This window comes from Adiantum capillus-veneris, chromosome 20 (assembly GCF_014529385.1).
Source record: "Adiantum capillus-veneris isolate H3 chromosome 20, ASM1452938v2, whole genome shotgun sequence".
NCBI classification, from domain to species: Eukaryota; Viridiplantae; Streptophyta; class Polypodiopsida; order Polypodiales; family Pteridaceae; genus Adiantum; species Adiantum capillus-veneris.
This window is the reverse complement of record NC_140950.1, coordinates 50,473,742-50,491,496: the sequence shown is the minus strand read 5'-3', so window position 1 is coordinate 50,491,496 and position 17,755 is coordinate 50,473,742. Positions and strand designations below refer to the sequence as shown.

At 45.1% G+C, this 17,755-nt stretch overlaps 1 protein-coding gene across 2 annotated transcripts in view; it reads left to right on the top strand.

Moving 5' to 3' along the window:
- The window catches only part of LOC147432494 (uncharacterized), a 166,502-nt gene that overhangs the window by 8,173 nt on the left and 140,574 nt on the right, over positions 1-17,755 (top strand). Inside the window, exon 2 of one of the 2 annotated variants that reach the window (XM_086492417.1) lies at positions 6,094-6,160. The exons of the other annotated variant lie outside the window; for it this stretch is intronic. Coding sequence (XP_086348543.1) covers positions 6,104-6,160 — 57 coding nt within the window. The 5' untranslated portion in view covers positions 6,094-6,103. The remainder of the gene's footprint in view (positions 1-6,093; positions 6,161-17,755) is intronic. 2 annotated transcript variants of the gene reach the window in all.

Sequence of the window (17,755 nt, the reverse complement as noted above, 5' to 3'; positions counted from 1 at the left end):
GCCGGCGGTAACTGCAAGAGAGAGCGTTGACTGATGTATATGTCCAAAAACGCTAGGGGGTTCTGAGGGTATGGCGAGGTTGGAAGCTCCAAAACGCCAAGTGCTGGAGGTACTGCTGAGAAGTTGCCTGTTGAGCGGGAAGCTCCTGCTGCCTCTTCTGCCATTTAGTGCTAACTTGGGTTTGCTTATATACAAACTTAGCAAAATTGCCCTACCTACTTTTGTTGGAAAGTCACTTAAAAATAATAAGTGAAAATACCAAAAATAGGAAAAATAGGCTGAATGCACTTGAAAATTCCCCTAACTGAATCTGATGGATCCTGAAGAGAATACTGATGATCATGCTGTGTGCAACCAGAGGATATGCATCTATGCTAAGTGACTGGGCATGCACGGTCTACGAATAGACTTACAAAAGTGCCAGATCACTGCTAATCTAAACTGACTGGACTGACTGAACCGTGCATGTGGTGTAGCTTGTCCACGGACACATAGGGTTGGGATGCGTCACGTGACACCGAGTTACTCCCAGGGACATGGTTGTTTTGTGGCTGTGCCCGGCCAGTGTGAGGTTGTTCTCTCATGTCGGGTCGTGTCTAGCCCTATTTAGTCAGGTTTTTGTTGTGTTCCATGGCCACATAGGCTCCTTCTTCCCTATACCATTCTTTCCCTTGTAGTTCATTGCCCTACCTGATCCCCTTGCTCGTTTCTCCTATTTATTTCCCATTTATGGGATTTATCCTTGGTCGTGGGGCTGGGAGTGTGGGTCGGGCAGGTTGGGGCTGCCGTTATATAGGCAGGGGAGGGGGGGCTTCTATAGGCATACAGTTCAGCCCCAGTTAGGGGGCACCCTCTCATGGGCACCCCAGGGGCAGCAGGTGGAGATCCTCTTGCAGGCAACCCTAGCGTTTTTACCTCCAGCTCACCTAGCGTTTTTCATTAGCTTCTACTAGCGTTTTCCCTGGAACAGTGTTTATGGTGGGCAGCCTAGGGGATGTTTGCAGATGATGGCACGCTTGTGCAAGAGGAGATCCCTTGCTAGGACAGACATGGACAACAGATCTTCTTCTCCTTGTGATCCTGTCAGGGCAGCCCATCCCGTGGGCATTGAGTTCTTTCCTTGCCAGGAGATGGATCAGTGGTGGAGAGCCTAGCCCATGTGGTGGTCGTGTTAGTGATCTCATGTGCAAGAGCAGTTAGTAGTGTGAGTAGCAGTGGCAATTGTGTGTGTCCTCGGGTCTATCCATTAGGCATGTCAGTTCTATGCCAGACAACCCTTGGTCACTTGTATGAGCAGATTGTTATCAGCATGGAGAGCCTTTCCCATATCTCTCTTTCTCAATCTCAATGTCCTGTCTCTCTACCTGAGCGATCTCTCTTCTCCACAGGTGTATCTTGTTCATGTGTTTGGCATTGCAGGTGTTCTAGATTGGAGTCGAGGCACCCACCGGATCACAAGACAGTTCTTGTCTTCATTGCAGCTCCTGTTGCCACCTTTGACAAGGTATTAGACCTCTATGGTGATACGACCACCTGGGTGCTCGGATGTGGTTGATCCGGTGCGGTTTTGGACATGATTGAGAGAGAAGAGGCTTGCTGTTTTTTTCTGGTTTTCTCCAAGTTTGGGGCATTAGTGGGTATGTGGGGGCCTTGGATCCTTGTTTGCGACTTCCCTGTCTTTACCCTTGATTACCTCGACCTCTCTTCATTGAGGGGAGCCCGATGGAGACTTCAGGATGTGTAGCAGTGCTGGATTGCTTTGGTTATCCCAGATGGAGTTATGTTACCGTGGCTACCCGCAAGGGGAGCAAGCATGCGGTGGTTGGATCCAGAGGGGGCGCTACTCATTTCCAGCTTCTTCTTTAGAGAGAAGTGTGTGGACAACAGTAGGATCTTCTTTCTCACTTCTTGAGGAGGTTTCTATAGCCGTGTTTTCCTCGAGGAGATGGATTGGCAGATTTTCTTTGCCTTTTGCAAATGCACATCTTTCTTGGAATTGTTGACGGAGCTACCTATCCGATGGGTAGCAGGTTGATGATTCAGTTGCACCCTTGTACCAAATTGTGGATTATGGATGACAGAGGGGGATCTTTTCCCGTCTTGAAGCAGAGGATGTTCTTTGATTTTTCATTTTCCATCTCAGGATGGAAGTTCCAATTTTGGCTTCAGGTGACTCTTGGTTATCTGGTATGCAGCATTAGAGGTGCATGTTTGAGTGCATGTGTTGGAGTTGGCTTTGATAAGCAGAGGGGGATACTTCTATGTCGAGAATCACTTCTTGTTTGACCATCCGACTTCTGTCACAAACCTGAACGCACACGAATAATCAACAAGCTGAAATAAATAATCTTTTAACTAAACAGAGTTGAGGGAGAAGTTCAACACAGTATTTAGGACCAGAAGATGGGCTAGTTCCTCCCCTTAAAGAGAATCTTTATTAGGGAGAATCTTTTTACAAGCACAAGAACCGGAGAAAACCCCTCCGTTCTATTCTCAGACTCAATGGTCGTTCCTTCCTGTGTTGGAATTTCCAAGAGACGAGCTCTAAATCCTTTTTCTGTCTGTACTCGGAGTCGAGACTCCGCAGACAATTTTCGAATTCTGTTCCCGGAATTCCCTAGCGTAGGCCGAGGCCTTCCAACTTCTCCTTTGCGATGAAGTACCTGCAACAAACACACACAAACACGGGACAACAATTCGTATGGTGAATCCACAATTGATACCTGTCGCTCTTTGTATGGAAAATCGACCTCCGTGCTCCGTAGTACTTGCGTCTTCTTCCTGGCAGAGTCCCCTTCTCCACTAGCGCTGGCAAGATTTTGTGTCTCAAAGAGGAGGAGAGTGTTGCTTTTATAGGTTCCAAGGACCGGCATGAATAACCGGTCGGAACTTGGCCAAAGATATCCGCTTGAGAGAGAGAGAGAGAGAGAGAGAGAGAGAGAGAGAGAGAGAGAGAGAGAGAGAGAGAGAGAGATGAAATGAAATGAAATGTTATATTAACGTCTTCAAAAGGCCAAAGTGACCTATGAGACCAGAAAGTTACAATGCGGTGTATCTGATACAAAGTCAGATTAACAAAATAAATTAAACTAGGAGGGAGAGAGAGAGAGAGAGAGAGAGAGAGAGAGAGAGAGAGAGAGAGAGAGAGAGAGAAATGAAATGAAATGTTATATTAACGTCTTCAAAAGGCCAAAGTGACCTATGAGACCAGAAAGTTACAATGCGGTGTATCTGATACAAAGTCAGATTAACAAAATAAATTAAACTAGGAGAGAGAGAGAGAGAGAGAGAGAGAGAGAGAGAGAGAGAGAGAGAGAGAGAGAGAGAATCAGCGCTGGCTGTTTTGGCAGCTAGAGAGAGGAGAGAAACAATGTTGGCTGATTTTGCAGCTAGAGAGAGGAGAGAGAAACAGCGCTGGCTGATTTTGGCTGCTGTACAGAGCATTCGCTCGTTTTTTTATAAGTCCTTGCTTTATTTTAATGGGCTGCCCACTTTTTAAAAAAACATGTGAACCTGGACAAAACTCAATGAGCTGAAAATTGATGCTACACAGGCACATACCGGGCGTCCCCATGTGCAGTTCTTAGGCATAGATGCAATGCAAATACAGATTCCTCGCAAGATAGCGTCTGCTTTTCCCGGAAAACACGTTAAAATATTTCGCTTTTTAGAAAAAGCTTTTCAGAATCCATCTTTATTCTTGTGCTTGCGTCTTTACGCGTGCCAGATACACGGAATATTCCCTTTCCGATGCTCTTGCCATCCCTCACATGAAGCATGAGGAATATTCATTCCCCGGTCTCTTCTACCGAACTAACGATACAACCCCTTCGCGATGCTTAATGTCACCCATCATATGGCGCATCAAGGTTTTCTGTTCCCGATGGCTTTTAATAACTCCAATAGCTCTACAGTTCCTAACCTTATGGGTCAAGTGCACATATTTAAATATTCTAATTTCAATAAAAAGAAATTACTCAAAAAAAAAAGAAAATAGTCCATTTAGCAACAACTTTCCTGGATGAGGTTTCGAGGTGGAGAATGTGGTGCTAGACCCTTAGCCAACAATACCAACAGTTCGAGGAGGCTTTGTTGGAGTGTGGACCCTTCCTTTCTTCATGTTCTCTCCTTTCCCCAGTGGTACAGATTTAGTCACTTCTTTGCCCTATTGTGAGCTTGTCAGTACCAGTTGTGGGACAGTTTACGACTTCTTGTGAGCTTGTCAGCACCAGTTTTAGGATAGGTTTGCAACCTTCTATGGCAGTTTTCTTGATGATCGACAATAGATTTGTCGAGATTCTTTGGATGATAGGTTTGCATGTAGTGTCGACAGTTGGTGGGGACATCTAGTTCCTACTTCCGCAGTCAACAACATTTGGATGCTTCTTTCATACCTTCCTTTGGAGAGCTCCAACCTTGGGGGCAACCCTTCTTTTGGTTTGCAGATTTGGCCACGGCTGGCTAGTATAGCATGTTCTTCCCTTGCAGTCTTTTGCCCAACTGTCGGGCATGTTACAAATCAGCCCTAGTGTTCCTCACAGACTTGTTCTTTGAGCCGGTTCCTTTACTCTCCCTTGAGTATTGGTATCATGTTGTGTATTGGATATTGATTACACAGTTCAATTGTGGGTATGTTCTCTTCAACACAAGTACAAAGGACCGTTTTTGATGAAGATTTTAAGGAAGCAAGTTACAACAATAGGAATATATGAGCTCTTCCGAGTTTGTATGCAATTTGGCATATTGTGTTGAATTGTACCTACAGGTTTGATCTTGGCAGATGCAGAGATGTGGCGGACATTTGGTTTGATCTCAGGGAGTTTGCCTGAGTAGCTAGGTTCTTATTGAACCCCGCTGACGACTCCTTTGGCGACCATGATCCTTAGGTGACAACCTTTCAGGTCTTCCTATTCTTAGCAGTTTGAGTTTACCGATGGTATGATTCTCTTTGAGTCTCGAGTTCCATGAGGTTTAGGTTTTGCTATTTGGTTACAGAGGAAGCAGCTTTACTCCAGGTTGGCTCAGATTTCTTTTTGGTGGTATTCATTCTCTTTTCCTAGGATTGAGCGGGAGCGGGACTTCCTATCTTTGGGGGAGTTCTCAGCTTTAGCTCTTGAGCTTTCAGTGATAGTGTTTGCTCTGTTTCGACGTGGGTTGAGTCCTTAGCTACCTCAGAGCGCACTTTTGAGGATACTTCTCTTTTAGAGGGGGCTTCGAGGTTATCATCTTCGATTGACTTCCGGTGCTCCATTTAGCGGAGTACCATGCACGGTGTCTTCTAGTCCTTGGTTTCAACTTTCCTTACCCATCGCTTGTGGCTTTGGATGGTGTGCTTTAGCCCACAGTGCAATTAGTATCTTGGTGGATGTTTTCCTTAGCCATTTCGATGGTTGCCTCGTCTTTCGGATTTTTGGTGTGACAGTTGCTCTTCCTAGTGCATCCGAGCAGTAGTTCCTATGCCTTGTAGTTTTATTGGGCAATTCCTATAAATCCAATTCATTTGTGCAAAGAGCGTTATTCAAGGGGTCTTATTTGCCCTAGTGAGTCAGTTCGGACTTGAAGGTCTTGCAAACAGGCTCACAAAAGCACTGGTATGGAGTCCCTAGGTTTTTTTAGTCTATGGTTTGGCTCTAGGCCGAAGTAACATGTCCTTGTGGCACATCGAGCCCATGTGCAGATTTAAAATTCCATAGATGCTCTTGGCCCCTTAAAAGACCTATCCCACTCACCCTCAAAGCTTGCCAAGAGCACCTATAGATCTGCCCATTGTTTCGTGCCCCCACTCCCACCTCCCTATCCAACGTTTGTGAGTTGAAATGTTGTTGCTTTGAGTTCCGTTATCTTTTCTGTCTTGCTTGCATTCGGTTTGCTTGCAAGGAAAGAAAGACTGTGCATTTCAGCATCAACATAATCTAGCGAGATGGAACATTTTAACAATCCAATTGTGGCTACATGCATCTGCTATTGCATTCATGGAACTTATTCTCATTGATGTTTTATGCAACACACTTCAAATAGTTATGGATGGATAAACATTCTATTTTTCAATTTATTCTCATTACACCGCTTCAATCAGAGGAGAAATTTCAACAGGAAATTGACAATGAAGGCCAAAATGAAGGGAGTCATTGATGCCATGAAGCCTACAACTCAAAATCAGGTGAAACAATCTGCTTTTTGTTAGTTCACTAGCAATAAGAGAGGAGTCCTGCATTTTCAAATCGCAACAAGGTGATTGGATACTTGATTTTGGCAACTTCAGGCACTTGGAAAGGCATGCATCTATGTTCATACTGGATTGTGCACGCAGACAGTTATGACAACCTAAAAGCATTCAGATTTTTGTTTGAACGTTTTTCTCATCTGATTGGCTTCAGAATTGTACACGCTTTTCTGATATCCACATAAGTTAAGGGTGCTCACCTCCAAATAGCACTTGCATGTAAGGCTGGACATGTGGTGCATGAAAAGAGGCAGGATAAGGGGTGCATTCAATCGAATGGGTATGTGTTAGAAGGAATGTTTTGGTCCAAGTGTGTTTTGTTCACCAAAAACCAGGGGAGATGTTTATTCAGTTAGAAAAAACAAATATAATGTTTAAGAACGATGTTTGAGTACGTGACGGGAAAATGTTGAGGCATGTATGAGTTGTTTTGACTAATTTGCTCTACATATGATGTGGATGTAAATGTGCACCACATTCTAATTAGCGCTATTTTGTCCCTTGTGATTGTCAATTGTATGTCATGACTTTTAAAAGGAAGGTCTTCTATTGGTTCAAAATAGGCCTTGAAGAAGTACACAGGTGTGTATTTATCAATCTTGCTAGTGGTGAGATTGTCTCTGGATCGCAGGAAGAGCAAGAGGTGGTCAGATATGAGATGACATAGACACAGGGACGAGGACTGATTTTTAAAGCCTGATGCCAAAAGCTAACTGCTAATAAAACAACCAAATGCACCGTGTGTTTAGTGTCGCCAGCCTGTTTCACCATCTGCATAAATGCTTTATTGCTTGTGCCCCCATGTGACTGCTTCAAGAAATGGATTAACAAGCAAAGGACATTCTTCAAGCATTGTGGGGCAAATCCTTCTCACACCAGAAATATCTGTAGCATAATTGATTTTTATATTAAAAGGGAAAAGAGGGAGTCTAGTTGCGAGCAAAGAATACCTGTGGCTTGATGGCAAGAGAGTGTTTGGGCTGGTATTGTGTTTGGCCACCTCTTTAGCGTGAGTAGGAGGCGGCGCGGGAACTACAAACATTTTCCCCTCTCCATCATCCCGAGAGGCATTTTCAAAGGCAACCTGTTTGCCTTTTTGAGACTGTTTGTTTTGGCACCTAGGACGGAGGCATGGCTGTAGCAAGGGGTTGCAACAATTATTAGTGGCATTTAGGTAAACTTCATAGACTATGTGAATGGTGGTATGTGGAGTAGGCACGAGGCTGCAAACTTGAACATTGTAGTAGGCAGATATGTACAATGGTATGTGGGTATGCCTCTTCTATGTTGATGACCCTCTTCACCAGGGGGATGCTGTTGGTAGGGATGCGGGATCTATGAGTGGGTGCTAGGAATGAAGCTGGTGAGTCACCTGACAATAATAGACAACATATTGAACTTGAAATAACACCGTTCTCCAGAGAGACGAAATGGCATAGTTCCACTCTCCGAAGCACTGGTCCTCAACTAGACGCCCCTCACAGCAGTACTTTTTTTCATTGATGAATTGTCACGGTACACTGGATATGAGTGATCACACTTGTAAGATCTATCACAAATTAGATCCCAACGTGAGTGCAACCCTTAAAAACGACTAAAAATCACTTGTTATTTTTATAACAGTGCTCCAGCATTGAAGTCATTGGATATCAGAAACTGTTGCTCAAAACCATTATATGATCTGTTTTCATAATCTGGCACCTAAAAAGAAACCTTCAATGTAGAACTACCACGTCAACACCTTTCGTATGCTCTGCCATGTCATCAACTATGTCAACTTACCATGTAAGCACTGTTTATACAATCTTGTGAATCGTGGTGCGATTACGGGCAGCTATGCAGAGATTTGGGCAACCTGTTCTGCTATGGGTCAGCTCTACTCTGTCCTATATGATAAAGTCATCACATGTCACCACTTTGTGAAATAACATTATTCAAAGAAGAGTAATTGTCCTCGATTACACCTACAAAATAGACATAAAACTAATCTTCAGTAGACATTGAATCCATGCAGACATGGCATTGACCATCCCCACATGACGTACATTCACAAAGCATGTACAAGCACATACCTTGTGGATAACAAGCATGTACGAGCACATATCCTAACCTCCTATGGTTTATGGAGAACAAGCAACCATCAAATAATTCACATTGAACATTTACATCTCAATCCATATTAGATTTTGGATGACATTCCACATTCACATTCTCATCTATTTAGACATCACATCCAAGTTGCAGTAACCTCTGAACGAATGCCTCTGTGTACTAGGATCACCATGCTAGTGAGTTCTTTTGAGATTCTTTCCCACAATGCCTGAAAGACCTATAGCAGATGGTGTCGATGTTTTGCTTCATCCTTGGAGAAGACTATAATGTCATCAAAGAAAATGCCGATAAAAGATCGATACTCTCGGAAAATCCTATCCATCATTCGGTTGAAAGTCGCTGGAGCATTGATAAGGCTGATGATATCCGCTTTTCAAATCAATCCTGATGAAACAAGAGGATCCTTGAAGTCGGTCAAGAATATTATCGATCCTTGGAACTGGAAATCTGTTTTTGATAGTGGTTTTATTGAGAGCTCTGTAATCAATGCACATTCTCCAAGATCCGTCTTTCTTTAATACCAACAACGCCGAAGAGCAGTAGAGTGAAGTACTCGGCTCGATAAGACCCTTTTCCAGGAGGTCTTTTACTTGGTTCATGATCTCTTCATTCTGGGCTTGGCTAACACGGTAAGGTGGCCGGTTCGGAGTTGTGCTTCCAGGAATCAGATCAATGGTGTAATCCTCAGGACGAGATGGGGTTTACTCGCCTGGCAGGCCCTTAGAGAAACAATCAGCATGAGCGTGGAGAAAATCTTGGCGTTCTTTATCAAGTTCAGACATGTTGGTTGTGTTCATCATTTAACTCTTTCAAGTAGATCGACTAAACAAAGAGATTGGATTTCATTAATTTGGAAATGGCCGAAGCCGATACAATAGGGATGGACTCCCCCTTCAGTTTTACATCAAGTACAATTTTCCGGCCCTTTTCATTCGTCAAGGTTTCTTTCTTTGCCCGATAGTCGACCACAATATTGTTCTTATGGTACCAAGGGACTCCTAGGAGAACGTCACACCCTTCCAAAGGCATGATGTAGAAGTCCTCGTGCCCTAAATACCCCTGACAATGCAAACGAAGCTTGCCAATGACAGGTGTAATAGCTATGTCCTGTTTGGGTGCCGCTATAACTGCCTCTGCTGGTGGTCCCATCCTGTCGGGTGTAATCTCGAGTCGCGCCGCCAATTCAGGTGAAATGAAGTTGGCCTCAGCTCCTCCATCGAAGAAAATAAGGGCTTCTTGATCTTTCACTTTGCCCCAAGCTCGACAAAGTTTTGTACTTTTATCAATCAAGCTTGGATCAATACGGATGCAATCTGGTACTAGCATCTTGCCTTTTTGACCACGTTCCTCTGCTACTCTAGAACTCTCTAGCCTCTCTTCAGTTTGTCCTTGTTGTGCCTTTTTGAGGCACTTTGCGGAGATGTGCCCTTGTTCCCCGCAACCAAAACACTTTCCCTCTTTAATGTAGTTGGCTCTTTCTCGAAGAGTCAGTCGGGGTCGTGTATTCTTATCCTTCTTTTCTTGGGAACCCTTTTTCTTTCTACTTTCATTGTTGGAGGTCTGTCGGGTTCTCTGAGTCAAGATCTCATCAATGGGGTAAGTCAAATTTCCCGAATGTATTGAGAAATCCCGTTTCGCATGACCCATTAATTCTTGGATAGAATTTGATTTTTGTTCTAGGCAGTAGTTTCGGACCTCTGTAGGGAGTCCGCAGCAAAACCGCTCAATCTGTTCCTTAAAAGTGACCTTCTTAAATGAAGAGGTTGATAGAAAAGAGTCCCAAAACCTCTTGCAATAAGCGTCCAAAGAATCTCCCTTGGTCATCCGAAGATGGTTCCAAGCGGTTTGTATATCCCGTTCGTACACCCGGGTCAGCCAAGAAGAAATAAAGAGCCTTTTTAATTTCAACCACTTGACTAGAGCTTTCCTCAGAAGAAGGGTGGACCACCATGTTCGAGCATTTCCTTTGAGAAAAGATGCAGCCCTTCTTATCTTGGAATGCTCTGAGTAATCCCCTCCAGTGAAGGCTATGTCAAACTGCTGGATGAAGGCCAAAGCCCTCAAAGCATCTCTGAATCCAGAAAAGGATTCAAACTTTATCGACTGTCCACCTTTAAATTCTTTTACTTTCTTGCTCTTGTCTTCGAGAAAGTCATATTGGTTGGCTATGTAGAAGTGCTTCTTCTTTGCATAAAACATATGGTCATCGGAGTCCGAATTGTCAGAGATGACTCCTCCATAGAGCTATCAGAAACTGGGCGGAATCTGAGTTTCTTTGCCTTTTTCTTGCCCTGTTCGAAGTTGTGCTTTTGGCTTCGCTTTTTGCCTTTTCTATCCTCATCATTCGAATCAAAAGAGCTAGAAGGACTGTCAAAAGAAGAAGAAGAAGAGGAACTGGGTAGTCCCTCATCAAAGCGTACACGCTTCTTCTGCTTTCTTGTCGATGCAAAAGAAGATTGATGGCCCAAATAACCAGGGTAGTCAGTCCCCTTCTTGCGCTTTTTCACTTGCTTTTTGGATTGATTTTTCGTGCCCAAAAGCTAACTGATTTGAGTATGAACCACCTCTTGAAGTTTTTGTTCTGTAAACATCCTCGGAGAAGGAGGTTGCTTGAGTGCCGGTTTGATTGGTGGTTCGGTGGCTTTCTGCCATTCAGTGATGGATTGTTGAGACAAAAATTTTGCAAACTGAGGGTCTTTCGCAAATTTAATCATCTGCTTCGTGCACTCGTCAACCTGCTGTCGACGCTGCATCTCTTGAAGTTCATACTGAGTAGGCCGAGGTGGCTCGTACTCTTTCTTTGTTAATTTGTTTGAATCCTCTGCATGGTCTCCTCCCGCATCAGCAGATGCAGAAGAAGTCGACTGATTCTTTTCGGAATTCATAAGTGTCGCGAAATAAGGGATCAAATTTCCCGGTAGAAGAGAAATTGGCCGTGCTCTGATACCACTGTAACAAACTTGGACACCCCAAGTCAAGATTTTGCAGCGACAACAAAGATTCACTTCAAATTACTCACAAGAACAAAAGAGAGACGACACGGCCCGGCCCCGCCAAGAGATATTGGCCCCAAAGACTGGCGCCCCTTTCGGTATTTATTTTTATCTTAATCTATGAGCAAAGTACAATCGAGCCTTCCGGTGCTCGCTCTTAGACTCTGTGTCTAGATGCTTTGCAGAGTGAGCCCCTAAGTTCTCCGTACGCTGCCACGCTGCCATGTCAACAGCCAACGCATATGGCTGCCACGTCAGCAATTTGTGTGTGTGTGTGTGTATGTCCGCCACGTCACCAGTTTGTCTCACACACACACACACACACACACACACTTTTTTTTTTTGTAAATCTGCTTTGATTCATTTACAAGTGGGAAACCTCAAAGTGAGGAAAACCCACGAAAAGAAAGGGATACAAAACACGAAGCACTATGAGGCTCCGAAGGCTAGAAACAGTCAAAATAAATCGTGTAAGTATTAAGAGTAATGTCTCCAGCGTCATAGGCAAATGCAACGCTTGACCAAGAGATAATTTGAAATAGGAAAAGGGGTCAACAAAAGTGCCCTGGAACATTACGGAGTTCCTATGATGCCAGATGGCCCACATAGTCCAAAATCTGACCAGGTGAAGAACACCGCAAACTGAGATTGCGGTGACCGAAGCACCCCAAAAAGTTAAAATCGTCTGTGAAAAGAGCCGGAAAGAAAACACAGCCGAAGAGCAGTCGACACTTGCCGAATGAAGGCTCTGGAGTGACGACAACACCACAGTAAGTGTGGCACAGTCTCCTCAGCTTCAAGGCATCTGGGGCAGTGGGAAGGCGCAATATGCTGAGCATGCAACACACTGCCAACAGGTAGAGCTCCCACCAAGCACCGCCACAAAAAAACACGTTCCTTCAAAGGCAGATGACTCTGCCAAATGCGAGACAATGTGTGTTGCCACCACAAGGATGATTCGGAAAGCGACCACAACTGATTACCCCGATGCACAATCCATACATCAGACTGAAGGATGGCATAGACACTGGCAGCTGAGATGCAGTCCAATCTAGTAGTAGCCAGATTCCAATCAGAGAAGCGAGAGTCCACATCCAGAGGAGGAATGGGTGAATGAGCAGCAAGCATCCTTTGAATCTCCCGCCAGAGAGGAGAATAGTGAAGGCCCAACCAAAAGTGGGAGACGGCATCAACAAAAGAAAGAACATAACCCGAGTCATCAACCACCTGATGCACCTGACAGATTCCTTTTTGGGAAAGAAAATACGCTTGGCAAGGAGACCGTTGAACCAAAGTCGAAGCAAAAACCCTGCTCCAATGCAAACTCTCCAAGCGAAGAGAGTTACTCCCAGGGGATTGTCGACCATCCCAAGCCAAATGTCCAGGAATGTGTCCTTCAAGCTTCCCAAACACAACATCCCAATAAGTCGGTTTCCAACGACCAAAAGAAGGGGTGACAATGTGTGCACACAAATGTGTGACCATGAGAGCCCAGGGTTGCTGCTGCTCCACCAAAACTGGCAACAACATAGCTTTCTCAGCCAAAAGATGACGTCTCAAGTCCAAAATATTTAACCCTCCAAGCCGCTTGGGAGAACACAACTTGTCCATAGATAGAAGCCGAAGGCTCCTCTTGCTAGACGAGGTCCGCCATAAATGCTCTAAAATATTGGACATGAGAGACTGCAAGCGCAACCGAGGCCAGGATAACAAAGGCAAGTAAAACTGCACATAAGCCACAAGGATGCATTGGACAATCCTGCGACGCACATGAAGTGGCCACGTGGACAATTTTCAATAATTCAACTTGGAATGCAGACGTTGGAGCATTCAATCCAGTTTCTGCATAGCCAATACATTCCAACCCAGCGGATAACCCAAATGGCGAACCAGAACATGTGGAGGAACAATCTCCCGAGGCCACAATATCTTATGCCAGTCACACTCTTTCAGAGGCAATAGCTTGGATTTGCAAAAGTTAACTTTGAGACCTGCTGCCAATCCAAACAAGTGAAGAGTATGCATAATCTGATGTACATCATCATAGTTATTACGAGGCATGAACAAAGAGTCATCCACATAAGCCTGACCAGCAAACTGTCGACCAGAAGGTAAAGTCAGGCCATGTAGCCTACCAGTGGAGGTCAAGAAATCGAGATACATAAACAAGGGATGAGTAGCGATCGCATAAAGCAAAGCACTCAGAGGGCAGCCCTGCCTTACCGACCGTCCCAAAGGCCAAGATTCTGTGAGAGAACCATCCAGCAAGCTTGCATAAGTATTGTATGCATACAAGAAAAGCACGACACGGGATAGCCTAGGCCCAAAGCCCCAATGTCACATGGTATCCGCAATGTAATCCCAAAGAACAGTATCAAATACCTTTTTAATGTCGACCTGCATGACTAAGACATCCTGTCGAGTATATTTTGCATATTCCATACCAATGACGACATTCGCGAGGCTATCAGTAATTTGACGTCGCGGAATGAAGCCGTATTGAGATTGATGCAAGCCTTCATGCAGAAAGCACTTGAGTCAGTTAGCAAGCATTTTTGCCATCAATTTATATACCACGGGCATAAGTGTAATAGGCCGCCAATGTGAGAATTCTTCACACAATGCATGCTTAGGTATCAGCTTGAGCAAACCTTCTTTCCAAGAGGAGGGCAATTCTTGTTGTTCCCAAGCTGTATTCATCATGAACAATAAAGGCAACTTCAAATAATCCCAGAAATACAAGAAGAATTCCACAGAGAGACCATCCCAACCAGGAGCTCTCCATCGACCCAAATCAAGCAAGCTGGCATACAATTCCGACTCAGTGAAAACAACTTCCAAGTCTTGAGCCTGCCGCATCGAAAGAATGGAAGTAACATGTGACGCGCTTGGCAAGCTTCTCTCGTGGGAGAAGAAGGGGCCTCAAAAATCTTGCCATAATGAGAGTGTAGGGCTAGTGCTAGCTCTTGGAAAGTGGAAGTCCACTCCCCTGACGGTAATTTAACCTCCGTATAGCTTGAGACTGCCTCGAGTGATGCAAATGCTGAAAGAATTGTTTGGAAGCACATCCTTTATCTTCAAAATCCTGTTGACGAGCTCGAGTCTGCCACTTAGCCAATTTCCTCTCATCATTGTGCCTTAATATTGCGCGAGCAGAAAACAACTCAGTCATTTGAGCGTCAATAAGAGAAGAATGATTAGCCAAGTGCATTAATCGGCTACTAGCATCCTTTGCCTGGTTAACCTGTTCCCTTAATTGTGACAAATAATCCCTACCGTAATCCTGCATAACTGATTGAACACGCATAACAAAACGGAACTAGGCTATGTCCATGTCAACATACATCTGGGAGAGCAAAGGCGGGATGATATTCACAATCATAGTGCGAAAAGCTCATGCTTGAGATGAGCATTATTGACATGCAAAAGTCTCTTCTTGGGTAGGCAATCATTGACATCAAAAGAGCCAAAACGAAGTTTCAAACATACGAGAAAATGATCCGAGAGACACATAGCATAATCAATCCTCATCTCGCATACAAAGTCATCATACTGTTGCATGTGAAAAGGATACCAGCGATCCAGCCGAGCGCGATACATAGATTGAGCATTGTGCTGAAAAGAGAAACCTGGATCAGTCGCATGCAAAAAGGGCCACAAATCAAGCCCATTACAGGTAGACACAAATTGGTCCCATGATTGCCGTTCCATATGAAGCATGTGAGAATGGCCAGTAGTATTATCCGCAAGGTTTGGTGCATTATTAAAATCCCCGCAGAGAAAGGCATTGGAATCCCCGTAGGCATTCTACCCAGGAAAAAAAGAATCACCGCGTTAAGTGCATATTGAGCAACAGGATCCAGAAGCTCCTGTATAGATATGCGCATTTCCATGACAGGAGCAGATCCTTCCCAGGCTAGACGTGCATCCTCGAAGTCCTGATGCAAACATTCTTTGATAAGGCTGAAAGCATCCATCTCCGAAGTTTCCATGGCTTTCCGACGCTTATATATACACTGATTAGTCGAATCCATGTGAAGCTCTCACACACACTCACACACTCTTTTTTTTGGGAGGTTTTGATATATGACTGCTATAGACACAGGCAGACACACACACCCCTCTCTCTCACACAAGACGACGGAAGGACCGCGTGCAGGCGAAATCAAACTTCAACCCCCGGCACGCTGTGAAGGGCCTGCACAGGGTAGATGTTGTGCAGAACAAAGTCGCGCGATAGACGAGGCCGAAGGATTCACCACACACCCAAATCCCCCAAGAGCGTACACATACACGCACTCGACATAGACACACACACGCAGGCTGGCTGTGATGCTCACACACACACACACCTTACACTACACACAGACACACACACACTCGAGTGCTGTTGTCAAACCTGACAGTAGCGCTGTCCGCCACCACTGAACCAGCAGAGGCCTGTGCGTAGGGTGATGAGGGCCCGCTGGGACTGCTGCTGTAGCGAAGGTAGGGCAGCGCGAGAGGTTACTTGAGCAGCAGCGTAGGCAGGACTGAGGAGCAGCGGGAGATAGGGGGAAGCAGCGCGAAGGTTCCTCTCTCTCTTGCAACCCTTTTCACTCACACACACACACACACACACACACACACACACACACACACACACACACACACGTGCGCGCGCGCTCGTGCACCTCTCTCACTCTCACACAGACGCTCACACACCCACCCACAAAAGTTACACACACTGCAGAGACATGCTACACACACACACACACACACACACACACACACAGAGCACACACACGCCTACTCGCGAGCGAAGAACTTCCAGCAGCCGCTGGAAACTAGCTCCACTGGAAACCAGCAACAAGTATAGAGGGCTTGTGCAGCTGAGCCGAGGCAAGGAATTTGCGCCACATATGAAGGCAATGCCCGCAGGTTCTTCTCTCTCTCTCTCTCTCTCTCTCTCTCTCTCTCTCTCTCTCTCTCTCTCTCTCTCTCTCTCTCACGCACACACGCCACACGTGCCTACACACGCGCGCGCACATGTATGTGTTTGTGCACGCGTGGTGTGTGCCCGCGTGCCACACACTTTTTTTTGTAAATCTGCTTTGATTACTTTACAAGTGGGAAACCTCAAAGCGAGGAAAACCCACGGAAAGAAAGGGATACAAAGAGGAGCACTATGAGGCTCCGAAAGCTAGAAACAATCAAAGTAAATCCTATAGGCATCAAGAGTGATGTCTCCAGCGTCATAAGCAAAATGTAGTGCTTGACCAAGAGATGATTTGAAATATGGGAAGGGGTCAACATAAGTGCCTTGGAACATTAAGGAGTTCTTGTGGTGCTAGATGGCCCACAGAGTCCAAAATTTGACCCAGGTGAAGAACACCGCAAACTAGGAATGCGGTTACTGAAGCACACCAAAGAGCCAAAAGCGTCTGTGAAAAGAGCTGGAAGGAAAACGCAGTCGAAGAGCAGTTGACACTTGCCGAATGAAAGCTCTAGAGTGGCGACAACGCGATAGTAAGTGTGGCACGGTCTTTAAGGCATCTGGGGAAGGCGCAATATGCCGAGCATGTAACACACTGCCAACAGGTAGAGCTCCCACCAAGCAGCGCCACAAGAAAACACGTTCCTTCAAAGGGAGATGACTCTGCCAAATACGAGACACTGTGTGTTGCCACCACAAGGATGACTCGAAGAGCAACCACAGCTGATTACCATGATGCACAATCCATATATCAGACTGAAGGATGGCATATACACTGCCAGCTGAGATGCAGTCCAATCTAGTAGTAGCCAGATTCCAATCAGAGAAGCGAGAGTCCACATCCAAAGGAGGAATAGGTGAGTGATTAGCAAGCATCCTTTGAATTTCCCGCCAAAGAGAAGAATAGTGAGGACCCAACCGAAAGCGGGTCACTGCCTCAGCAGACGAAAGAACAGAACCCAAGTCATCAAGCACCTGATGCACTTGACAGTTTCCTTCTTGGGCAAGCGATCATTGACATCAAAGGGGCCAAAACGAAGTTTCAAGCATACAGGAAAATGATCCGAAAGACACATAGCATAATCAATCTTCATCTCCCATACAAAGTCATCATACTGTTGCATGTGAAAAAGATACCTGCGTTCTAGCCGAGCGCGATACATAGATTGAGCATTATGTTGAAAAGTGAATCCTGGATCAGTCGCATGCGATAAGAGCCACAAATCAAGCCCATTACATGTCAACATAAATTGATCCCATGATTGCCGTTCTGTATGAAGCATGTGAGAATGTCTAGTAGTATTATCCGCAAGGTTAGGTGCATTATTAAAATTCCCACAGAGAAATGCATTAGAACGCCAATAATAAGAGGAGACAGCACTCCACAACCATGCCCTATCTGCAGAAGCTGTGTATGCATATAAGCCTCCAAATTCGAAAACTTCCCCATTA